At 36.1% G+C, this 16,507-nt stretch overlaps 5 protein-coding genes and 1 non-coding gene across 6 annotated transcripts; 4 read left to right on the top strand and 2 right to left on the bottom strand.

Annotated features, from left to right (window-relative positions):
* On the top strand, window positions 3-790 carry LOC104755528 (dehydration-responsive element-binding protein 1F-like; the record flags this gene model as incomplete). Its single annotated transcript, XM_010477928.2, has 1 exon — window positions 3-790. A coding segment is annotated over one exon (600 nt), but the record flags the coding sequence as incomplete, so codon positions are not given.
* LOC104755527 (UDP-galactose/UDP-glucose transporter 4-like) lies at window positions 1,757-5,371 on the top strand. The gene is made up of 8 exons (XM_010477927.2): window positions 1,757-2,037; window positions 2,974-3,111; window positions 3,668-3,696; window positions 3,796-3,997; window positions 4,259-4,501; window positions 4,597-4,698; window positions 4,834-4,941; window positions 5,138-5,371. The coding sequence occupies exons 2-8, from the start codon at window positions 2,983-2,985 to the stop codon at window positions 5,369-5,371; spliced, it is 1,047 nt and encodes a 348-aa protein (XP_010476229.1). The 5' UTR covers window positions 1,757-2,037; window positions 2,974-2,982.
* On the top strand, window positions 5,645-5,716 carry TRNAG-UCC. The gene has a single exon. It is a non-coding gene; the product is annotated as a tRNA-Gly (tRNA).
* On the bottom strand, window positions 5,769-8,689 carry LOC104755526 (calcium-dependent protein kinase 26). Its single transcript, XM_010477926.2, has 4 exons — window positions 8,537-8,689; window positions 7,042-8,043; window positions 6,482-6,871; window positions 5,769-6,225 (listed from the first exon to the last, which is right to left on the bottom strand). Exons 2-4 carry the CDS (start codon window positions 7,931-7,933, stop codon window positions 5,936-5,938), a joined length of 1,572 nt encoding a protein of 523 aa, XP_010476228.1. The 5' UTR covers window positions 7,934-8,043; window positions 8,537-8,689; the 3' UTR covers window positions 5,769-5,935.
* Window positions 11,060-13,627, top strand: LOC104759187 (protein HOTHEAD-like). Its single transcript, XM_019239377.1, has 4 exons — window positions 11,060-11,129; window positions 11,713-12,014; window positions 12,357-13,293; window positions 13,393-13,627. Exons 2-4 carry the CDS (start codon window positions 11,717-11,719, stop codon window positions 13,436-13,438), a joined length of 1,281 nt encoding a protein of 426 aa, XP_019094922.1. The 5' UTR covers window positions 11,060-11,129; window positions 11,713-11,716; the 3' UTR covers window positions 13,439-13,627.
* On the bottom strand, window positions 14,425-15,880 carry LOC104755525 (expansin-A7-like). The gene is made up of 3 exons (XM_010477925.1): window positions 15,659-15,880; window positions 15,084-15,399; window positions 14,425-14,985 (listed from the first exon to the last, which is right to left on the bottom strand). Exons 1-3 carry the CDS (start codon window positions 15,819-15,821, stop codon window positions 14,673-14,675), a joined length of 792 nt encoding a protein of 263 aa, XP_010476227.1. The 5' UTR covers window positions 15,822-15,880; the 3' UTR covers window positions 14,425-14,672.

Below are 16,507 nucleotides of genomic sequence, written 5' to 3'. Positions count from 1 at the left end.
TTTTGGCGGAGATGAGGCCTAAGAAACGAGCGGGAAGGAGAGTGTTCAAGGAGACACGTCACCCTGTTTACAGAGGTATACGTCGGAGGAACGGCGACAAATGGGTCTGCGAAGTCCGAGAGCCTATCCACCAACGCCGCATTTGGCTCGGTACTTATCCCACTGCTGATATGGCTGCTCGTGCACACGACGTGGCGGTTTTGGCCCTGCGCGGGAGATCCGTGTGTTTGAATTTCGCCGACTCCGCTTGGCGGCTCCCGGTGCCTGAGTCCAACCACCCGGATGTCATAAGAAGAGCCGCGGCGGAAGCCGCCGAGATGTTTAGGCCGGCGGATTTCGGCGGTGGGATTACCGTGTTGCCCTTTTCAGGAGATGAAGTGGATTTGGGTTCTGGTTCGGGGTCTGGTTCGGGTTCGGAGGAGTTGAATTCTTCTTCGTATGGATATGGGGACTACGAAGAAGTGTCGACGACGATGATGAGGCTCGCGGAGGAGCCGTTAATGTCACCACCACGGTCATATATGGAAGAAATGACTCCTAACGTTTACATGGAAGAAGAGGCGTGTTATGAAGATATGTCACTATGGAGTTACAACTACTGAAATCAAGTTACATTATAAAAGTTAAAAGAGTGTAACTGTGTAAGTAAGTAAGTTAAAGAGTTCAAAGGTTTTGCGTTAGGTCCTTTGGTCGAGTAAGAACTTTAGAAGGTTCCTTGATTGTATAATTTTGTAATATTCTTGGATCTTTCTTCATTATAAATTTTATAAAACGATTGGGCTTTCACGAACCTGTATACATATAGCCTAAGCCCAATTTGCAATTCAACTTGATAGACAGTTGAAGTAGATATGCAAACTTCCAAAAAAAAAAATCAAAAGTGTGATCATCTCTACTTGTAATAGAATTAGGGGGAGATATAGAATCAAATCTTACAAGGATACTAACTACTAAACTAGCAGCTAAAAATCTTTGACTATTAGAGATTGACAGTTTGACACACCATTGGTATATACTACTATATACAGTTTTTGACTTGAGAATATTATATTTATGCTTTCCACAACTTAGGAATGTTATATTTATGAATTTCGACGACTTATCAATGTCAATAATAAGTTTTTTTTTCGGTGGAATTGCAAGTCCCGAAATACTCTGCATGTCACGATTGCAAATAATAAATTCGATATCGTGAAACATAATTCATGGTAGGTCCTTTTTACGAAATTTATGATCGAGGAGGTCTTGAAATTTAAAATATTTATTTGTCAAAAGGCTTTTTTTTTTTATTGGTAGAGAATTAAAAATTTCTCAGTCTGACGTGGCATCGCGCGGAACTAAAGCGTGAAACACGTGGCTGTTTGGAACTGATTTTGCCAGCTCATCATTCGCTCTAACTCAAACAAGTCTTCACAAGTACCAATATTAGAAGAGAGAGAGAGTTCATTATACGAGGTTTCGGAGCAAGTAAGTGCGTGTTTCATCAATAATCATCTATCAAATCCAAATTACCTTCACGGATTTATTTTTCAAACTCTCAAATTCGAATATTCTCTAAGTTTGTTTATTCAGTTCAACAACTTTGATTAAGTTTTTCTTTTTCTTTTTTTTTTTGGGTCTAATACGTAAACATACTTATTATCTAAATAATAAGATAAATACAAAAACATAAACTATAGAACAATAAAAGACAATTAGACCCTTTTAGCATAGACAATTAGACCCTTAATCTCTCTATTTCAATCCAAGTAGTGATATATTTAAATACGAAGTACTCTGATAAAAAGTGATCGTGAGCGTTAAGTTAGATAGAGAGAAAACAAAATATAGATATCCAAAAGGAGAATTATTTTGTTCTTTCTTCAATTTGATATTTATACCTTTCTTCATCTACTTGTCAATATCACTGACTCTATTCTTCCACCTTTTTACTAATCCTACATATTCAAAAAGAGATCAAATTTTTCTATATGTAACATTCATCCTCCTTGGTTTGATTTTTTTTTTTTTTTCTCTCTCTCTCTTTGTTCTAGAGAGATCGAGATCATGAAGAACAGCGAAGAACAAATGATATCACTCTTTGGAATTCCTCTTTCTGATAAACCGAGATGGCAACAATTTCTCATCTGTTCTTCCGGTTTTTTCTTTGGTTACCTCGTTAATGGCATCTGTGAGGTTCGTTTTTTTATTTTGTTTTTTAAAACTTTATATATATAATTCTGATAATACCAAATCAGTACTAGGATCAGATCATAAACTTTTTTTTCCGATTTTTCATGAATTTTTGTATTTGTTCTTTGAATTGATTAAGTCTGTGTGAAATTCCGGTTTTGCATGCGGTGTGTTTCTCTGCTTTTTTTTTATATGGCCGAGAAAATTCCAAGGTTTAGAGATGAATCCGGTCTTCTTCTTCTAAAACAATTTCTTTAGAACAAAAGACTTTTACCGAAAACAAAGGTGAAGATTAGGAATGCAAATATATTTTTTTATTATTTATTAAATCTGAGATTTGTATACAATTAATACAAAGATATACTATAAATTTAATTTCTCGAGATTCTGCTTCTTTTTTTTTTCCTCCTCTTGAGATTCTGTACTTTTTTTGCTTAATATATTTGTAAACAGTAATTAGCTGCCAATTTGTTAACATTTTTATTTGACTAAGATAAGATTTCGGATCTTTTATTTTATACGCTCTGTTTATTTTTTTTTGCTTTTCTTAAATTTGCAGGAATATGTGTACAACCGGCTTAAATTCAGGTAATTTTATATATCAAATTTTATTTGAAACATATTAATAATATAATATTTGAATTATACAAGTATTGAATTATAATACGTTTGTTTTGTACGTTGCAGTTATGGATGGTATTTCACATTTGCGCAAGGATTGGTGTATATTGCTCTGATTTACATGCATGGCTTCAGGACGAAGCAAATGGTGAATCCATGGAAGACTTACGTNCTAGAGAGATCGAGATCATGAAGAACAGCGAAGAACAAATGATATCACTCTTTGGAATTCCTCTTTCTGATAAACCGAGATGGCAACAATTTCTCATCTGTTCTTCCGGTTTTTTCTTTGGTTACCTCGTTAATGGCATCTGTGAGGTTCGTTTTTTTATTTTGTTTTTTAAAACTTTATATATATAATTCTGATAATACCAAATCAGTACTAGGATCAGATCATAAACTTTTTTTTCCGATTTTTCATGAATTTTTGTATTTGTTCTTTGAATTGATTAAGTCTGTGTGAAATTCCGGTTTTGCATGCGGTGTGTTTCTCTGCTTTTTTTTTATATGGCCGAGAAAATTCCAAGGTTTAGAGATGAATCCGGTCTTCTTCTTCTAAAACAATTTCTTTAGAACAAAAGACTTTTACCGAAAACAAAGGTGAAGATTAGGAATGCAAATATATTTTTTTATTATTTATTAAATCTGAGATTTGTATACAATTAATACAAAGATATACTATAAATTTAATTTCTCGAGATTCTGCTTCTTTTTTTTTTCCTCCTCTTGAGATTCTGTACTTTTTTTGCTTAATATATTTGTAAACAGTAATTAGCTGCCAATTTGTTAACATTTTTATTTGACTAAGATAAGATTTCGGATCTTTTATTTTATACGCTCTGTTTATTTTTTTTTGCTTTTCTTAAATTTGCAGGAATATGTGTACAACCGGCTTAAATTCAGGTAATTTTATATATCAAATTTTATTTGAAACATATTAATAATATAATATTTGAATTATACAAGTATTGAATTATAATACGTTTGTTTTGTACGTTGCAGTTATGGATGGTATTTCACATTTGCGCAAGGATTGGTGTATATTGCTCTGATTTACATGCATGGCTTCAGGACGAAGCAAATGGTGAATCCATGGAAGACTTACGTGAAACTATCTGGTGTTCTTATGGGATCTCATGGCCTCACCAAAGGCTCCTTGGCTTATCTTAATTACCCTGCTCAAATCATGTTCAAATCCACTAAGGTATAATTTTAAATAAGATTTTACTTCAACCAAGTAGTGGTATTATAGTCCAATACTGTCATTAGTAGAGCAGAGTAATTTTAGTCTTGAGTAATCTTTCTGGTTTATTAGGTAACGGTCGTTAGACTGTTGTTGCATAGGTTAATCTCGTCTAGTACTCAGTTAGTAGTAATACATTATTTGTGGTCTTGGACTCCTAATCATATTGTTCGTAATGGTCGTCTCAACTTCTCTAACCTTGATTTTTGTCTCTTTCTCTAGGTGTTGCCAGTTATGGTAATGGGAGCATTTATACCCGGGTTGAGAAGAAAGTACCCAGTCCACGAGTACATATCCGCTTTGCTACTTGTAATTGGTCTGATCTTATTCACATTAGCTGATGCCCATTCATCCCCGGACTTTAGCATAATTGGGGTTATGATGATCTCGGGCGCTCTCATCATGGACGCTTTTCTTGGTAACTTGCAAGAAGCTATCTTCACGATGAATCCCGAGACAACACAAGTAATTCATTTTTTTTGACAGTTTCTTCAATGGTATAATTATATCCCTCTCTCTGGAATAACGTGTAATGGGGTTTTCTTTCTCTTTGATGGTAGATGGAGATGTTGTTCTGCTCGACGGTAGTTGGTTTACCGTTCTTACTCGCACCAATGATTCTAACCGGAGAGCTCTTTACAGCTTGGACTTCATGTGCTCAAGTAAGCTTTATATATTTTAAGATACCACTTACTGTAATTCTTATTGGCCACTTAACTAAAATGACAAGAGCATTACACTGACAGACTGACTAATGTAAAATTTTAATTATATTTTCTGTAATTGACATTTTATAGCACCCATATATATATGGAGTGTTGGTCTTCGAAGCCATGGCAACATTTATCGGACAAGTCTCTGTTTTATGCCTCATTGCGCTCTTTGGCGCAGCCACAACTGCTATGGTAAAACTACTTTAACCATTTTAACTATTGCATTTTCAGTTTAGTATATATATAACCGATAAAGCATTTAGGACTATAATTTATTTAATTTGTAGATATTGGTGCAACTTTATTCGATTTCAAATAAGAAATCTACACGATCTTGAATCGTACAATATTTAAGCCATACTATTGTTTTCTTTTTGTTTGTCTTTAGATAACAACGGCGAGAAAAGCAGTTACGTTATTGCTGTCGTACTTGATATTCACAAAACCTTTGACGGAACAGCACGGCTCGGGATTGTTACTCATCTCTATGGGAATTATCCTTAAAATGGTTCCAGATCCAAATCCAAACCCGAAATCTTCGAGTCCGGGTCAGACACCCAAGAAGTTGTCACAAGCTAAGCTTGAGAAGGAAGACGATGAAGAGAATCGGTCTTTGGTCTAATAAATGACGAGATAAATGTTTACAAACTTAATTCTTAGTTCGTTTCACATTTTTTTATCTTAAATATGTTTTGTGTTATTAGAAAGTAGATTTTGTTTTATTTCTTTGTAGTTCAGAATCTTTAACTCGAAACTTACTCGAACATTCAATTTGAAACTTGATCAGTAAATACAAATGCAAAGAAAATGTTTGGGTTTTTCACTACAATTTATTTTGATGTGATCATGATGGAACTAAACGAATTAGTAAGAATGTAGGAGTACCTTTCAGTAAGCGTCTGTAGTCCAACGGTTAGGATAATTGCCTTCCAAGCAATAGACCCGGGTTCGACTCCCGGCAGACGCAGCTTTTTTTCCTTATTTTTTCTTTTTCAAATTAGACATATAATTGGACCATGTCTTTTCTAAAAACATCAAAATCACACTCTATTTCCAATTGGTTTATACAGTTGAGGTCAGTTTCCATGAATATGTTTTACTACAAAACCAAGAGATTGCAGGAACAAAATCAGATGTGTACAATATTTTACTGATAAAAGTTATCTTCTTTCTTCTTCTTCTTGCTCTAGCAAACGAGCGACAATCTGAGGGATGGAGCAGTGGGAATATGCGTGCAAGATGCCCATCTGATTATAGACTCTGTGACTGCAACATCCACCACCAACTGATCTAGCTCTCCTATTCCTATAGTCCGGTTCCTTTTGCTGTGCAGTCCTGACATTCTTGACCAGTTTCCTCTTTCCCTTCTTGTCTCTGACTTTCCTGCTGGTTCTGTCTGATTCTCCCCTGCTTCCTCACGCCTCTCAGGTTGTGAAGAAGAATCAGGTGAAGGCAGTGACCTCTTTGGACTTGAGTCTGTCAAAATAGGACACAGATTCTTTAGTTAGATCCGGTAACAACACCACAAGAAAGAAGATGATATCACCACAAACTCAACTAAAATCAACAGAATAAGATTTGGTATGGAAACAGTGAAAGTTGAGATCTTGATTCTTGGGTTTGAAGTTATTGTCTTTGACAGTTTTAGAAAGTATATGACTTATGTATAGCAATCATCAAACATTCAAACCCAACATTCTAGTTTCTAAGCAAGGAAGAGTGAAGTATGTACCTCGAAGTTTTCCATCTGACTCAGTGATCTCATTGTTCTGTGTTGTCGCTGGCCCTGGGCTAAAAAAGCTAAAGCTTGGCATGGAGGGGATTCCAGTTGATGAGAAGCCAGCTGAGGTTGATTCCGGTTGTATTCCATCAAAAGAAAACCCACCAAAACCGGAATTTGGCAGTGTGTTGTTATCCGCAGGTAAGAAAGACGAGAATGATGATTTACAATCGTTGTCTGTTGACTGCTCTAATTGTGCCATGCTAAAGCTATAATCTTGTTCTCGGGAAACACACTGTGTAGAGAAAGAGCATCCACCATTCTCCAATCCTTCACAGCCAAACCCATCCTGATCATACTTTTCTTGACCTGATTCAGATACTTGCTCCATCCACGAGTGAGCTACAAACAAGTGCAGAAACATTATCACTCTGCTGTAGTTCACAAATGTATAGGCAACAGTAAAAAGTAAGATCTTGGTGTCTTTGCCAGTTTAGGAACATCGATAACTTTCTCATGACTACCATTTTAGGACTTCAAGTTTATAAGAAACGATGGACAAGATGACATACCTAGAACTTCATCAGCTGATAACCTTTGGGAAGGATCAACACAAAGCATCCCCCGGATCAAATCCTTGGCGAATGAAGTTATATGGTCCCATGGCTCTGCAGAAAATCTCAAATCTGCAGCCCTGACAGCATCAAAAATCTTTGACTTAGTCTTTCCCCAAAAGGGAGGTACTCCACTGAGAAGAATGTACAAAATAACCCCTGCACTCCATACATCAGCAGCTTGGTTATATCCCCCTGACAACACTTCCGGGGCTATGTAAAACGGACTACCAACTGTCCCGCTCAACTTTTCCCCAGGCTTTATATAAGTTGCCAGCCCAAAATCAGCCAATTTGATAGGAGATGAAGAAGACATTGTGGCCATAAGAATGTTCTCAGGTTTCAAATCTCTATGGACAATACCACTATCATGACAAAACTTGACCACTTGCATCAAATGCTTGAAGAGCACCCTAGCACGGAACTCGGAATACCTTCCATATTTCTCAAGCTTGTGAAAAAGCTCGCCCCCTGCGCATAGTTCCATCACAAGATGCACAGAATCTTCCTCCTCATAAACAGCTTTGAGATTCACCACGTTCGGGTGCCCAGCTAACTTAGCCATTATAGCAATCTCGAGTTTGATACTCTTCATGTCGTCTTGTGTAACCAATCTGTCTTTAGAGATAGACTTGCAAGCAAGCCTCTCTCCAGTTAACTTATCAGAACATACTCTTATGACACCAAACTGACCCCAACCTAACTGTTCCCCAAGCACATACCGATCTTTTAAGTTGGAAACGTTTACAGGGTTTAGAATGGTTTCAGTAAGGCTTGCAACTTTAAAGCAGTTGCAGAATTCAAATAAAAGCGGGCTCGTATTCTCCTTATCAGCTATGTCCATACCCATATATATCCAAATTTTACAACCTATAATAATACCCAACTTGGCCTAACTTGGCAGGGGAAGCTACTCTTCGATGAAAACCGTAAGCTGCATTCACCTTCGTATCCTCCGATCTGTAAAGTTTCAAAAGACATAAACCTCAGATTTAAGCACTGATCTACAAAGTAACACCAACTGAAATTGAAAGAAAAAAAAATCTAGCTTTTGAATTCCCACAGATGAACCTTAATAGCTTTCACCCAGTTTAGATTGAGAGAACAACTAAAACAAAAACCCCATAGATCAAAGTACCTTCCAGAGATCAAAGGACTAACTCACAGCACAAAACTCGATTTTGAGCTCAAAAAAAAGTCCAACTAAAATAGGCAAAACCCTCTAATTGAGGTTATTGAAATGCATCTGGATCTCGAATTAATCAACTAGACAGCCTTAAATTAAGCCATACAAAGAGTAAAAGAAGAAACTTGCAGGAATCTAGATAAGAACAAGATCATAAAGTTCATCACCCAACTGCTTCAACTTGTAAGGTAATCAATCCAACCAAAAAAGATGAGTTTTTTATATTCTGAAACTCATAAAGAGATTGAAAAATTCTGGAAATTTTACCTCTTTTTGGTTTTGGGGAAAGAGTAGTGTGAGAATCGAATCACGTCGAAGAGCAAACGAACAGCTATAGGTTGCAGCGAAGAGACCAAACCCAGTCCTCTCCTCTCTCTCTCTCTACTTGCTCTCTCTCTCTTCTCTTTCAAATTAAAATGTCGTGTCAACTTGTTACCGGGAGAACCAGTTTCACGTTTACTTACTTCACGACAAGTTTTTTCTAATTTACAATTCAGACCACTGCTTTTTCCTCTAATTCCTACTTATTACCTCATACTTTTTCGATTATAAGGTTAGACCATTCGCGACGCGAGAGGCCATGTTATCGACGAATATTGAATTTAAAATATTCAGTTCTATTTTTAAAATATTCATTTTTAATAACATATCACATGTTTTAACTAAATTTTGTAAACAGAATATTGCATATTACATTTACCACCATACCATTGCTTTTGTGGCTTTCTATTTTGTAGCATAAAAAAAAAGAAGAATCTATTGAATATAAACATGCTATTCTATGTTTCGAGTAAACGAATAATATGAATAGAGAATGGTATGCTATGATCCAAGTACGGGATTGGACAAGAAAAAATTTGTAAAGATAAAATATAAAAAAAAACTAACAACTATTCAATCTTTTAAAAATTTGTATAGCCTCTAGAGGAAAGTTATCCAACGGCGAAAAAGATGAAAGACCCACACGAACAAAGCATTTTATAGCTCGTGACGATAAATAATATTAGCCAATACCCATTTCAGGTATGCCACCTTGTACGCATGGAGCGGGACCTAGATGTCTTCCACTTCTTTCTGTCTTTTTTTCTTTCTCTGGTTGCTTCGCTGTCTCAGACCATAGAAGACTAATTGATTGAGTAAACTAATATAATACAGATTAGAGTCAGTTCGATTTGTCTATGCTTTTGAGAACCAGAGAGATCTCTATCTGTATTTCATGTTAATGAGCTGTACAAGCATATTGTACTCCACTATTATTTCTTTTTTTTTCCAAATTATAAATTTTTTGGATGTCACGTAATCGAAGTTCGAGTATAAGAAATTTATCAAACTAAAATCCATTTAAATTTGTTTTTTTAATTCTGTGTTTTTCAGCATTCTATATTTTACTATTATAGTTTACGTGGGTTCTATTGGGGATTGGGGATTTTAGAAGAAACAAAAAAGAGAGTAATGTTGAGACAATTTGACATGTTGTAGTGTTGGACAAAAGAGAACAGGAAAAGAAAATGTATGATGGGCTTTGAGTCCGTTTCGTTTGATAATTGAATAGACTCGGCGCAAAATAGTTTGGCCCATATAATTTTCGTATATTGAACCCACGGAAGATGTATAGAATTTCTACTAATAAATAGTAAGAGTTATTTGCCCAAAAAAGGAAATAGTAGGGTTAATAACACACGTTGATCAAGCAATCCTCTATATTTATTTCAAATTTTTCTCATCTGGACTTCTAGAGTATGAGTATCTATAAAGATTTAGACATATATGAGTATACCTAAGGTTTAAGTAAACATACACTGTACGTATAACGGCATAAGAAAATTTACTGGAATATTGTTAAACCTATAAATCAGTTTCGGGTAATCCGAATTTGGATATGTTGTTATGTTCAAAAATTGTGTTTTTTCTATCTATCATGTATGGATTAACCTTCTATTAATACTTAAATCATTACAGAAACTATTGTTGTCAATTATTTCCACCTACATATTCGGAGTAGTTAGTTAGTATTAGTTATTACGATCAAATGACAAAGAGAAAGAGTTGGTGCATTTTAACTGTACGTAACCAACTGTCTATTAATGGACGTTGGTCTTTAACATATTATTGATTGACGTTGGCCACTAAAATATAATCATATATTTAATGTTATTTCCATTTTCAGATTTCTTTATTCATGTGTCCAAGAGAGACAGGTTGAGTGTACCAATTTCTATATTGCATTCCCTATAAGTTTTATCGGTCCATTTAGTTTTTTTTCTCTCATGAGACTCCCATCTAATTTGCATTTTCTTTAAATGACATTTATTTATTCATATTTTGGGGGTCTTTTATCTGCTTCTCAATTTGACACGCGTCCATGAAAATAAACATAGAATCTTGGTGTTTTGCATTTCCTCAGAATTAGATGGACTCTTAATTGCCTCTAGCTATATAAATAGTGGAAAAGGTCGAAACCATTAATTTCAAGTTTTCGACCATAGCTTATCACAAACCTTTTATAAAAAAAAAAAAAAAAAACAACCCATATATTATCATATACATATATATACGCATACTAAGTGAGAAAATTATACTCTATATTTTGTTTAACTTCAATTTTCTAATAATGTTGGCTAGATTTTGGTCATGGAGATTGTTTGTTGCTCTCTCACTTTTCGTCCATTCTCCAATTTGTTCTTCTGACAAAGGTAATCATATTTATATACTACAAACAGATTTCTTATGTATTTGTGTATTCATATCATAGTACTGTGTTACAGCTTACCTTTTTGGTCGCANCACGTGCTCGAGTTCTCGGTGGCGGAAGCGCTCTCAACGCCGGCTTCTATACACGTGCTGGCACCAAATACGTCAGGTTAGTGCATCTAAAATACTAATACGCGTGCATGTGTGTATATTTACAGGTAATACATTTCTCACCTATTATGAAATATTTAATATAGAAGTCTTTTCGTCGACTTTATCTATAAGTCATTAGTAAATAATGCATAATATCTTGCGACCGTTTTCACAACACCATAGGTTTGAATGTCTACACAGTCTAACTTAAATCATTCTTGAAATGGCGGTTTTAGTATGTGCATGATGCATAGTAAAAATATAAAATTCTCGTCCTTACCATAGTTCGAGTGCTTTGAATAACAAAAAAAAAGTACTTTTTCCACTTTCCACAAGTCTCTCAGGATTTTGGCCCTTTCTATATCTAAAAAGTTACCATCATGGAAATAAATATTTGATCAATTCACATGGGCTTTAATATATGTAGGACACAGATGATAAATACAACTATATTCATTATATTCATTTGTACATGATAGTTATGATTGTAGTTATTTTTTTCCTTCTTTTTTTTTTTTGTTGGAAAATTAGTTATTATTATTGTTGCGTTTGGTCCGTCCACGTTATAATATAATTAATACGAATTGAAATGTTGTTAGGAACATGGGTTGGGACGGAGCGCTAGCGAACGAGTCGTACCAGTGGGTAGAAGCTAAAGTGGCCTTTCAGCCTCCGATGGGGCCATGGCAAACCGCCGTGAGAGACGGCTTATTGGAGGCTGGGATTGTCCCTAACAATGGTTTCACTTATGATCACATCAATGGCACCAAATTTGGCGGTACTATTTTTGACCACAACGGCAATAGACACACCGCCGCCGATTTGTTAGAGTACGCCGATCCCAAGGGTATTACGGTTCTTTTGCATGCTACTGTCCACCGGATCTTGTTTCGAACTCGAGGTACTTAATGTAACATTAATTGTTTAAAATCACCGAATAAATAAATACATACAATGTTAGAAGTTGGATATATATTATACAACTAAATACAGTTTCATGGATTTAAGTTTGTAAGTCATCTTAACTTTTTTCTTAATAAATTGATATGGTTTGATTGACATTTGTGCAAAATCAATGTCTTTTTTTCTTCACTATATATTTCATGTCAATTCTCTTAGTCCATTACTTTTGTTCATAAATCGAGTCTTGCTTACCATTATCACTTTATTCTAATTCATAATTTTGTTACCATTATATCATATGATTAACTAACTATCAAATTTCCAATTATTCACGTTTAAGGTACCACCAAGCCTATAGCTAACGGAGTTGTGTACCGAGACCAGACCGGTCAGGCCCACCGAGCTTACCTAAAAGAAGGCGCATTGAGTGAGATTATCCTCTCGGCGGGAACCCTTGGGAGCCCACAACTTCTGATGCTAAGCGGCGTTGGTCCATCAGCTCAATTACAGGCCCAAAATATCACGGTGGTGATGGACCAGCCTCAAGTGGGCCAAGGCATGCACGATAACCCTATGAACGCCGTGTTCATCCCTTCTCCGGTCCCGGTCGAGGTCTCACTCATCGAGGTTGTGGGGATTACCGGCGAAGGAACATATGTTGAAGCCGCTGGTGGTGAGAATTTTGGCGGAGGTGGCAGTGGATCATCTACTAGAGACTACTACGCAATGTTTTCACCAAGGGCAACACTACTAGAGTCAAATTCAATGACCAAATTGTCACCAGCCCAACCTTTTCAAGGAGGCTTCCTTTTGGAGAAAGTAATGGGACCACTGTCAACAGGTCACTTAGAGATCAAGACCCGAAACCCGAAAGATAACCCGGTTGTAACTTTCAACTATTTCCAACATCCGGACGACCTAAAACGTTGTGTTCGAGGGATCCAAACCATACAAAGAGTTGTACAATCTAAGGCGTTTTCGAGGTATAAATACGCGGATATGCCGTTTGAGTATTTGCTTAACCTCACGGCGAGTACTCCAGTCAATCTAAGGCCGCCTCGAAGTGGTCCTGGAGCCTCGTTGCCTCCATCAGCTGAGGAATTTTGTCAGCATACGGTTACAACTATTTGGCATTACCATGGAGGATGTGTTGTGGGTAAAGTGGTCGATGGGGATTATAAAGTTATTGGTATCGACCGACTTAGAGTCATTGATATGTCGACCGTTGGCTATTGTCCTGGGACAAACCCTCAAGCCACCGTTATGATGCTTGGCAGGTAAAATTATCACATACGTATATATTATGTTGATGTTTGTATTTTTTGGCTAAAGGCTAACGATTTTTCCATGACTTGGTCAACAATATTCGCATGCAGGTATATGGGTGTGAAGATCTTGAAAGAGAGATTCACCAAAAAGTAGAGTTTTGGATCGGATCAGGGTTTGTGGAAACGTTGTATTAAAAATTAAAATGAGATGCATTGCAAGATCTCTTTTTTTTTTTTACATCAATATCAAGATACTGATAATATATATTATTCTTAGTAATTTTCTGTTTGGTACTCATTATTGGACCAACTTGACGTGCATACGAATATATTTTCCAGTACCCTCGTCCTTGTTCATATTTTGAAAATTACACTGTATTATGAAATACAGTTCAGTGTAATTAAAACTCACAAGGGTTTTTATCACCAGTAAAAACTTTGCAAAAAAAAAAAAAAACTAACAATAGTACAAAACGGAGCACAGTGACACAAATATATACAAGCCAAGCAGAGATCATAGGCAAGAACTCACGATAACTAAACACAAAACATTTTAAGCTCACAAACCCTAAACTTTAATAACACCCATTTCTCAGTTTTCAAACTCCTCTGTTCCAAATTCTGGTTTCAAGACCCCAACCTTTCTTCATTTTTAGACTTTGATCTCTATCTCTTTTTTTTTTTAAATCTCTAGCTTCCTGTTAGGTAAAGAACAGGCGAAAGTGATTGTTCCTTTATAGACAACAACTTGACTAGAGATTCCTTTATAGACAGACATCAACTCCGGGAACTCTGCTTTAATTTCAACTTGGTCGTATCAAGCTCATTATTACTCTCCGGAGATACAATCACTCTCGCCTGTTCTTCGAAGTGAAGTTCGGGTCAAAACTGTACATCTACAGTCTCTAGCTTATTTTTAATCCGATTACCCCACCCTGTCTTATTTATGTTCACAAGCTAGCCCCATAGGTTTAAATTGTTGTTTGGCACAACCTCGAACCAATACGTGACATGAGAACGATTCCTTTAAATTAGTTTGGTGACTGAAATTACGAATATTTTACTTTTGTAAAGAAACTACGTTTTTATGTGTTAAATAAAGAAAAAAAAAAACAGAAAAACGATTTATCGGTCGAAAAATTTTCAAATTCTCTTGATCTGATTTTTTATAAGAAGATTTATATCACAATTAAATACATTATACATATACATGCAGATGTATATAACATAAAGCCGGGCCAATACATATCCCACAACAAAAGTCAAAAGGCCACCGAACTTCTCAAAACCCCCCACCCAAAAGAAAGGAATAACAAAAAAGAAAAAAAAGAAAAAAAAAAAAGAGAGAAACCCCATTTGGGTTAGTAACCAAAAGCGTAATTTCAACGTCAACGGAAATTGGCGGTGGCTTTGTAAGTCTTACCGGCGCTCCAGTTAGACGGGGCAACGTTCCAAGCATAGATGGTTTGACCTGTGGTGTAAGAAGTGACCCTGAAAGATAGAGATTGACCGTAGAGAGACGAAAATGCTTGGTAAGACGCTCCCCAATTATGGCTCATGCTGATCCAATTCGTCCGGCTACCTTTCACGGCCATGCTCTTGATATCTCCCGCGCCACCGACGTTCATCACGAATATGAGAAGCCAATATGCATTGCCTTGGAATTGAAACCTCATACCTCCACTCCTTTGGCATGGCACTCTATATACATCATCAATCACATATATTAGTTATTAAGTTTTGGAGTATACATATATATGAAGTTGAATAACTAAACTAAGTGTCGTAACGATAAATACCTTCGGTATGCAACTGGGATGATACCAGCCCTCCAATTAGCGAGTTTCATAAAAGCCGGTTTAGCCATATCGAAATGGGTTCTAGGAGGATTGCACCAACCACCATTGTTGGAGTCTTGGTACCAATTAGGAGGGCAAAGGTTGGTGGCTGTTACCACCGTTGATGGGTTTCCATAATAACAATGCGGTGACTTCATACACGTTATTTGAAAACATTGGCCGCATCCGTAACCGTCTTTGAACAACGTTGTGCTTAGCGCTGCTGTGGCCACACCGTAGCCGCTGTTAAACAGGTTTCCGTACCCACACGCACCACCTGTATATGTACGTACAGTTATTAAGCCCATTTGGTCCTATGTGTGAAATATTGTGATTAATAGGTTCGGTTTACAGAACTGCAAATGAAATAACTAGTTTGTGCTACGGATCCAGTGAAATTTTCTGTTTGAAAATCCTTTTTAAAGTTTTTACTACATAATTTTTTTTTTGTTAATCATGCGGAGATATACAAAAATGTTGGACAGGCTTCATGCATGGTATATGCAAGAGAAGTGAAATGAAAGTTGTTAAGGTACCCATAGTTTCACTAGCGGTCTCGTCGCCGTAGAAAGTGGCGTGAGCATATCTCCATGGGCCTGGTCGATAGTATCCAGCGACGAACTCACCGGAGATGGCGAAAAGGACAAAAACTATCGTGAAGAATTTGTTGAAACTCCAAGAACTTGTGATTGGACCCATCTTTATGTTTCTTTTTGTTCGATGGGTTTTATTAATTAGGGTTTGTGTTTTATTTGTTTGTTGATGAAGTTATCGGATTTGAGACAATCTTATATAGAGGGGATTTTTCAACGACAGTAGTGGTGGCTACGTGAGGGTCACTATCCTTTTTTGTCCGTTTATATTGGAGACTTTTTTGTCCGTACTGGTTGGGATTTGTTTAATTTCATTGAATTTTTGCCATAGAAAATACTAAATAAAATTTATAAAAAACAAGTCAATTGTTGTTTAAGCGAGCAAAATTTTATTTATAGGACAAGTTGACGTGCGGGCAAGTTCTCTATAAGCGCGCGGTTCGTGTACCGACTCTATCCAATCTCTATACGTGCGTCTATGTATTTTCAATGAAACCGTTAAAGTGAACAGCAGACATTCATTTTTGATTTGTCGTTTGTCAACGATTTACGTAATTAAATAGAAATGGGCAAAAAAAATGTGTAAGATATATGCATTTATGATGTTTTAATACTTAAATGATTTATTTTTATTTTGTTTGTCAGCATACTTGAATGATTTATTCGGTAGATTGTATTGGAAATTTAAGTTATAAAATTTCGATTATGGTTGGTCGATGTTGAATGTTTTTGACAAATACATCCAACTCTTCTATACATGTATCAAGTTATCATGAATTAGTTTGAAATTTT

This window comes from Camelina sativa, chromosome 17, assembly GCF_000633955.1.
Source record: "Camelina sativa cultivar DH55 chromosome 17, Cs, whole genome shotgun sequence".
Taxonomy (NCBI): Eukaryota; Viridiplantae; Streptophyta; class Magnoliopsida; order Brassicales; family Brassicaceae; genus Camelina; species Camelina sativa.
This window is presented reverse-complemented; position numbering and strand designations above follow the sequence as displayed.